The sequence below is a fragment of the Pungitius pungitius genome, chromosome 18, assembly GCF_949316345.1.
Source record: "Pungitius pungitius chromosome 18, fPunPun2.1, whole genome shotgun sequence".
NCBI classification, from domain to species: domain Eukaryota; kingdom Metazoa; phylum Chordata; class Actinopteri; order Perciformes; family Gasterosteidae; genus Pungitius; species Pungitius pungitius.
The window spans coordinates 15,975,949-15,984,643 of record NC_084917.1 but is presented as its reverse complement, the minus strand read 5'-3'; the positions used below and the strand labels follow the sequence as shown (position 1 = coordinate 15,984,643).

At 43.9% G+C, this 8,695-nt stretch overlaps 1 protein-coding gene across 2 annotated transcripts in view; it reads right to left on the bottom strand.

Moving 5' to 3' along the window:
* Nucleotides 1–1,553: 1,553 nt before the first annotated feature.
* Nucleotides 1,554–8,695, bottom strand: part of tln1 (talin 1) — a 59,924-nt gene continuing 52,782 nt past the window's right edge. For both annotated transcript variants that reach the window (XM_037484767.2, XM_037484768.2), the window contains 2 exons: nucleotides 2,964–3,089; nucleotides 1,554–2,388 (listed from right to left, as the gene is read on the bottom strand). In XM_037484767.2, the coding sequence (XP_037340664.1) occupies nucleotides 2,254–2,388; nucleotides 2,964–3,089 (261 nt within the window). In that variant the 3' untranslated portion in view covers nucleotides 1,554–2,253. The remainder of the gene's footprint in view (nucleotides 2,389–2,963; nucleotides 3,090–8,695) is intronic.

Here is an 8,695-nt window from a genome sequence, read left to right as displayed (position 1 = left end):
GTGTCTTTTATTTAACTCCGTTCTACCGCAATACATCTCAATGAAAAGTACCATTAGTTATGATCCGATTATCTGATGCACGAGAAGCCTGCTTTTAGTACTTAAAGAATATTTTGTTGCTAATACTTTTGTATTTAAAGCATCTCAGTCGATCACTTTTATATCCAAAGATAGTATATTTTTCAAAATGGCTTTTCCCTTTCTTTACCTTCCATTTGTCCGTCATGTCTATATTCATTTTTTGAGCTGTCGGAATGAATCGCGTCCCCTTCCAATGAGAGCCAGCTGTGTGAGCATGACACATTATGGTCCAGGGTCCCCCACAGGGCCCCGTGTGGAACCATACTCTCAAGATGCAACTTTGCATGCTCGACAAAAACCACTAACTTAAACGGTCTCACTCTTTACCTTCATCCTCGTCCTCATCTGCTCAGGAATTCGTTGGCTCCCCCCCAGGTGGGGACTTAAGCTCCTGAACCAGGAGTTTATGGTCTCCCCATAAACATGCTGTTCATTGTATAAATGAACAGCATGTTTATGGATTATGGTCCATTTAGCATCAAACATACAGAGGATAAAGCAGAGGATGCTTCTTACAGTGTTTATATGCCACACCTTCACAGTCCAATGTTTTTCTAAAGGAGAAATGTTAAGGATATCTGCATATTCAGGGTCCAGTGCGCTAGCGGTTTGCTGTCTTGCTTTCTTTGTTAGCTGCTAGCTTCAACCAATGGCTGTAAAAATGCACCGCAGTGTGCACAATTGTTAGACTGAAGACCAAAATATATATATATAAAATAACATCCAAACAAAAGAGATCTAATGGGAGAGATCGGAATGAAGATAAAGGGCTGTTGTCTGTGCGAAGCCAACGTTTCAGCAGACATTGCAGGAGTAAAAACTAAAACAGAATAAATTAAATCAGCAAATGACGCTGCTTATGAACACATATTTAAAATGTAGCTCAATATTAATAGCTTAGGTTTGATTTCTTTCACACAGTAACTTTTGGTCCAACCCAAACCCTTCCTTCGGTGAACAGTGAAAGTGTGAAAGCGATAAGAAACGGATGTCCAGAGTTTCACTTTAAATGGCCTTTATTGAATATAAATCTGTTACAGTGACCGAGCGGTGGTACTGCAAAAAAGTCAAATGTGACCAAAAGAAGGCGGCGTTTTATGATTACAGTCATTTTGTGTCATGTGAAAAGAATACGTCAAAGAAAATAAAGAGACAAGCTGTGTTAAGGAGGATTTAAATCATTGGGAATGAAGTGTGTCAAGAGCGTGAATGTTTGGCAGCAGTTAATAATACTAGATCATTTCATGAAGGCACTTAATATAGTTAGAGATCAACCATTAGGCCCTTGGTAATGAGAAACAAGGTGGGAGTGATACAGGAAACAGACTGGAATCATGGGACAGGAATCCTAGTATGTAGTATTCATATTTGCACAAATTCCACATTATTGAAGCAAGTCACTCACAAATAGTCAAGATAATGTTAAATATATGGCTTCATACTCATTACACAAACATGTATCCTTATCTAACCCCGGCTTCAACACTGGACCTTCGCACATCCAAATACTGACACAAAAAGAATTTGCGACAGCGACTTAATACATTTCATTGCTCATCCTTAGAAAAATAATCTGTTCCCACTCTGATTTGTTCCGTTGCAAAGTAATTTTTAAAACTGCTTGTCCTTTCATAGTTTACAGCACAGAACAGTATTACAGGTAACATACTAAACATCATCACAGTCAATGAGGTCACTCACCACAACCGGTGCTCTGCAGTGACTCAGAGTGTCTCTGGCAACACACACACACGCACACGCACACAACAACATTTGCATAGATTATGCATGGTTTGCATAGAAAGCTTAATTGTGCTTGCCTTCACAACTCTAAAATCTAATAGTTACGATCTAACAGTTAGGGGCGAGCCAAATGTATTGGCACGATTTTGCAATTTAATGAAGCCACATAACATGTACATAACAAAGACATGTGATCAAGATAAAAAAGATAGATATATTGAAAAGCATTAGATCATATATAATCAAGAGCACAGATACCTTAATTAGGATGTCTGTATTATCAAAATTCATAATCATTGGTATCGTTTGACTTTAAAAATTAAATACAAGAAAGCTTTGAGAGCCTGCCTAATGTTACATGAAGCCTCCTCGGTTTCCCTGTGGCTGCAGGACGGTCCTGTGCAGTCCACAGCTGGCTGATGCACTCTCTCACTGCTCTTGGCCGTCCTCACGCAGCTCTGAGGGAAGGAACTTGTACTGCTGCTGCCGGATGGTGGCCAGCCTTCTCCTGGCCTCCTCCAGCTCCCTCTCCTTCCGCAGCATCTCCTCCTGAGCTGCGATGATCTGTACACAACAGGGTTCGTCAGCTTCAATAACAAGACCAAGAAACACCACCAGGCCAGTGGCTCCAGCTGTTTTTATCATAACACGCAAAACGTGGCCCAGCCTGTAGGTACCCCGTGGAGCAGGTAAGGACATCTTTACTACAACAGATGAACCAATACGATGTTCACATCATGAGCAGCTAGGAGGAGGTGGCTGTATGCTGTCGATTAGCAGGTAGGTTAAAGAAAGCCCGATGAAACATTCTGGGAACTCGCCCTGAATGTGACAGAGTTTCAGCAATGTTGGCATCTTCTGCTGCTCCCTGGGGAGATTTACAAATCCCTCAGCTAATAGAAGGTCATGGTAGCCAAACACACCTGGTAGTTCGTTGTTTGAAAATACAAACGGTATAAATCAAACCTGTGTGTCGAGTCCATGTTTTCTGTGGCATTTAAGCTTATGTGAATTTATTTATTCAAAATAAATATGTGTTCTTGATGTTTATATATTTAACTGCTTTATATTCTTTTATATCATATACTTAAAGGTATGTTTAGAATTACGCTGCAGCTGTGTGTCGGGGCTTGACTCACCTGAGCGATACCCCCCACCATCTTGCTCTTGACCACCACAGCCTGGTCATCCTGAGCATCAAACGCTGCTTTCTGCGCCGCCTTAACCAGGTTGTCAGAGGCTCTCTTCACGGCATTTCCAGCCGCCTGTACAAAACAAAGGAAGTTAGAGATGTTATTGACAAATTATGAAAATTAGACCAGGAGTAAGTGCAGGATATGTGCCGTCCCCATTTCTAAATAATATCCATTCAAACAACAATGGAAGTCTCATTATACGACATCTAAAGTCCTCCTCTTGTTGTTTTGATATCATACCAACATAATTTTATATATAATTATATATATATATATATATAAAAGTATGTATAAAATATTTGCATGACCACGGATCTTCCACAAATCCCTTCTCTCAGGCATCTTCCCCCAAGCCTGAAAAACTGCAGTTATCAAACCAATCCCCCAAAAAGGCTGTTTTAGACTCCACAACAATAACAGTGATAGGCCAACATCAAACACCCCCTTTAAGTCAATTATTTTAAAAAGCATTTTTTCTACAGCTTAATTACTTCGACCGTAAATTAGGGGTTTGATGTCTTTCCGTTAGGTCCACACCACTGTCCCAGAACTGATCTTTTCCTGTGCCGATGTGAGTTTCAGCACAGAGGATGTTGCATGTGTACAGACTGTAAAGCCCTCTGAGACTAATTGGTAATTTACGATTTTGGGTTTACAAATTAAAATGAATTGAATTTGGACAAACTTGTCCCTCTGTTTGTCTTCAGTTGCACTACTGTAACGGTGTGTTCACAGGTCTCTAAAAAGTCAGTCAATCAGAACGCTGCAGCTGCGTTAAGGCTAAAGACAGTGGATCACATCCCTCCAGTTGGTTTACGATGCTGGATGGATGTGGTGGTGGGAGGCATTAGCTCAGCTGCAGAAGGGGGTATGGAGCGAGGGGGTGGTTCAGGGAGCGGTGTCGGGATGAGGTCTAATCAGTCTCAGCTGTCAATCTGTTCGTCTCTGCCCAATAAAGGGCAGTAGGAACTGAGAAGCAAGGAGACCAGCGTGAAGCGTGACTTTGCGGTTGGTCGGCACTTAACGAAAGAATTGCAAAATAAAAACGGGTTGTGAATCAAAAGCTTTCGTGTTGCTGCATCTGTACGGTTTGAGACTCTCGGGTTAACGCAGGAAACGTCACAATGGGTGAAAAATAAATCAAATTAAAATAAATAAATGTCTGACCTGCTGCTACCTTGGAACGGTTCTCCTTTGTGTTCCAGAGTCAGAACCAAACATGGAGAAGCAGCGTTCAGTTATTCTTCTCCATATATATGAAAAAAACTGCCAGCAAGCTGCGGGTCTGCTAATACTCTCAATTATGACTGAAGCCTTTGAACCAAATTTAAGGGCGATGCTTTTTCAAAACCTTTAGTTAAAGAAAGGTTAACTTGGTCCAGTGAAGCTATTTGAATCCGTTTTTAATTTTTGTAATTGTTTTAACATTTCTTTTCTTTGGCCTTGTGTTTTAATGTGAAGCACTTTGAATCGCCTTGATGTTCAAATGTGCAATAGAAGGGTTCCTTACCTTGTGTCAATGTTGTCATTGGAAGCAGTAAACGGACAAGAAAAACGTTTTTTTAAAGCTTGTAATAGGCCTGTGAAAAATCTTAAACAGTTGGTGAATTATATAATTTAGTTTTCTTAACAGATCTGTCCATGGACAATGATTCAGTCAGTCTGAGTCAGCAGACACGTCAACGGTGCTTCTCTGGAAGAGCAATTCCTGAAACGGCAATGAAAACTTCTAGCAGGGCTTTGAGGGGAAACCATAACAGTTTTTTTCCTGCTCAGTGCCAGAGAATAACTGTAAAAGGCAACGTGCAGTAGCTCGCCTAACTGCACTCAGAGGCAAACATTGGTCTCATTGGGCAGCTCACCACTAACAAAGTGGAGTTTTCTCCTTTTGCGGCTGCAGTGACTGAAATCTGACACTGAATCCTCCTCTACTGGTTTATCTTTGGCAGGAATGTTACTGTTAGTCTGACCCTGACATACAACATAACATGGTAAAGCTGTACTGCACACAGAGACCACGCACTAAGCTGTCCCAGCGTTTGTCTCAGGGGGAAGGAATTCTAAGATGCACATTATATCCATCGTCCAGGGGAACGTTCCTCTGGTGGTTTTCCATCCTGATGCATTCAGGTACAGGCAGGAAAAACTAGATCTTAACTCTGTTAGTCGTGTAGTGATTACATGCAGATGTTGATACAACTCTATTCCTCTATTTAATCTCACTAAGTCACGCTCTTTTATTTATTTTTTGTTTTTATTTAAACATAAGGGCCTTTTTAACGGCAGCATTCCCTTTACACTTCAGCAAAATATTTCTTGATCACAACTTAATCTTAATAAAAACAAAAAACATTAATGTTTTATGTGGATTGTTTTAGGTGCATGGTTCTGTGTCTTTATGCGCAGTTGTGTCGACGTTTCAATTCATGGTTCAAAAAGGTTTGCGCGTGTTGCAAAGCATTTCACCTCCAGAACACCAGGTGGAATAACGTGTTTTGTTGAAGACGACCTAGAGAGGGACGTCTTTGTGTGTGGAAGTCGTTGGTTTGTTTATCAGAGACTTTTTTGTACCGTGTTCCTGCTGCTTTTCATTGCCTTTTTTTGCCCTGTAGTTTCCTTAGTTATTCTCCGTACTGTTTCACCGCTTTCAAGAAGGGGTGAAACAGTACGCAAGGGGCTCCTGCATGTCCTTGCGTTTCTCCGAAAACGCAGAAGCATAAACTAGGCTTTAAGGACACATCTGGGATCACTGTGCAAGGATTTATTAGTCCATGTTTGTAGTAGATTTCCTTTAATGGAAAAACTTCACACTTTCAGTGATGCAGGCAAATAATAACTTTGGTTCCATCAACTGTGCTGTCTGTGGAAGATATTTAAAATGAAAATATCCACGCAGGAGTTTGCTAGCCGTAGGTGTGAGTTAAAAATCTTTTGGACTGGAGCCTTCTCCAGACGTTCCCAGTTTACCCGCACTACATGCTTGGGTTTACCAGGTCTGTCCTGAGTCTTCCCCCATCCTCTGACCCAGCTCACTACCAGATGGTGATCAGTTGACAGCTCTGCCCCTCTCTTTACCCGAGTGTCCAGAACATGCGGTCTCCGATCAGATGATACGATTTTAAAATCGATCATTGATCTTTGACCTAGGGTGCTGTGGTACCGCGTACACAAAATGGTGTTTGTTATGACCAATCCGTGACTTGCACAGAAGTCCAATAACAAACGACCGCGGTTCAGATCAGGGAGGCCATTCCTCCCAATCACACCTCTCCATTTATCTCCATCATCGGCAACGTGGGCATTGAAGTCTCCCAATAGGACTATGGAGTCCCCTACTGGAACCCTATGTAGGACTCCATTCAGGGTCTCCAAAAAGGACAAAAACTCTGAGCTGCTGTTTGGTGCATATGCACAGACAACAGTCAGAGTTTTTCCCCCCACAACCCAAAGGCGTAGGTAGGCGACTCTTTTGTCCACCAGAGCAGCCCTCAGCCGGGGACTTGTGAGTATCCCCACACCCGCCTGGTGCCAGACTGTTGTCTGTGCAACAACACAGCCCTCAGGGTCATAAGGACACACACACCTCTCCACCACGACAGTCCCCAGAGAGGTTTGCTCACATTCCTGTGGACATTGAACCAGAGTGGTGCATGTTCAAAACTTCCATTGCCAAAGCTGCGGCAGTGAGTTGTGGCCTCAAGGTCTTAGGTGCATCAAGGGGCGGTAACCCTCGAACCCCGTGGTGGACACCGGTGGTCAGGGAAGCCGTCCGACTGACGAAGGAGGCCTTTCGGGTTATGATATCCGGTGGGTCTCCGAAGGCAGGTGCAGTGTTCCGACAGGCTCGAAGGGCAGCAGCCTCTGCCGTGATAGAGGCAAAGCAGCAAGTGTGGGAGGAGTTCGGGGTAACTGTGGAGAAGGACTTTCGGTCGGCACCAAAGTGCTTCTGGAAGACCATCCGGCACCTCAGAAGGGGGGAAACGGAGGAACCATTCAAGCTGTGAATAGTAAGGATAGGACCCTGTTGAACGCGACTGAGGAGGTTATCGGGCGGTTGAAGGAACACTTTGAGGAACTCCTGAATCCAACTACTACGCCCTCTTTGGTAGAGGCAGAGGAAGGATTTTCATCAATTTGCCTGGTGGACATCACTGAGGGAGTCAAACAACTCCGCAGGGATGTGCCTTATCACCAATCTTGTTTGTGGTTTTCATGGACAGGATATCGAGGCATAGTTGGGGGGAGGAGGGTCTACAGTTCGGGGGGCTGCGGATTTCATCGCTGCTTTTTGCAGACGATTTGGTCCTGATGGCATCCTCGGTCTGCGGCCTCCGACTCTCACTGGAGCGGTTTGCAGCAGAGTGTGAAGCGGATTAGGATTAGCAAATCTTAGGCCATGGTTCTCAGCAGGAAACCGATGGATTGCCTGCTCCGGGTAGGGAATGTGTCCTTACCCCAAGTGAAGGAGTTCAAGTACCTCGGGGTCTTGTTCACGAGTGAGGGGAAGATGGAGCGTGAGCTTGGCCGGAGAATCTGAGCAGCAGGGGCAGTATTGCACTCGCTTTACCGCACCGTTGTGACGAAAAGAGAGCTGAGCCAAAAGGCAAAGCTCTCGATCTTGGCAGGCACGTCCAGCTGGGAAGAGGCCCCGGCAAAGACCCAGGACCAGGTGGAGAGATTATATCTTTGCACTGGCCTGGGAACGCCTTGGTATCCCCCAGTGAGAGCTGGTGGATGTGGCCCAGGAAAGGGAAGTCTGGGGTCCCCTGCTGGAGCTGTTGCCCCCACGACCCGACCCCGGATAAGCGGTTGAAGATGAGATGAGATTGCTAGCTATTCCCCCCCCTCCCCTGCTGCAGGAGTCCTAAGCACCGCCTCCAATGTTCTCCCAAACCAATAGAGCTCAACATCCCCCCCCCTCTTACCCCCTCTTTTGAAACAAAGTTGGTCTATATATGTATTCAGCAAGTAACGGACTTTCAAAATAATTTGAAAAACTGTTAACGTGGGAATCCCATTTTTGTTGCCTTAATTAATGTATTTATGTACGTACATACATGCATACATAGAATTTGACTGTATGAATCTAAAACAGCAAAAAGAACAAAAAGGCCTCCAATTGTTTAATTCTCTTTTATCTGCCAATTTTGATTACCATCATAATATTCATTGGGAAACCCTATTTACACTTCCAGTTTGCGTGGTACCAAAGAAACTGGTACCGGGTGACTAAGCCAGTTCTTTCCCTTAACCAGCTGCCAGCATCAGGAACAGCCCTCTTTCCTCGGAGAGACGGTACAATACTCCACACTCTGGATAATGGAGCCATAAAAAACCCTACAGCAGTGTGAAGAGAGCAAATGCTGCTGGTGTAATCATAGATCAGGGCTAATGTTTCCAGTCCTGGTGCCATCGGCAGACTGGTGGGTTGTTTCCAGAGCCCCTGTACACATAAATGTATGGGAATTACTTTGGTGGCAGCTGCAGGCCCAAAAGAGGAGGAGATAAGCCACTGCTGATTGGATCAGAGAATATGAGATGGCCTGCTTACAGCCTAAAATATAATCTTTTTGTTTCAATGGGCTGATAGGAGATACTTGTAATTTGTGTTACGTCTTGGGACTAACTGCATCAGTTACACTTAAAGGTCAAAGCAACCCCTCCCCCTACTTTAC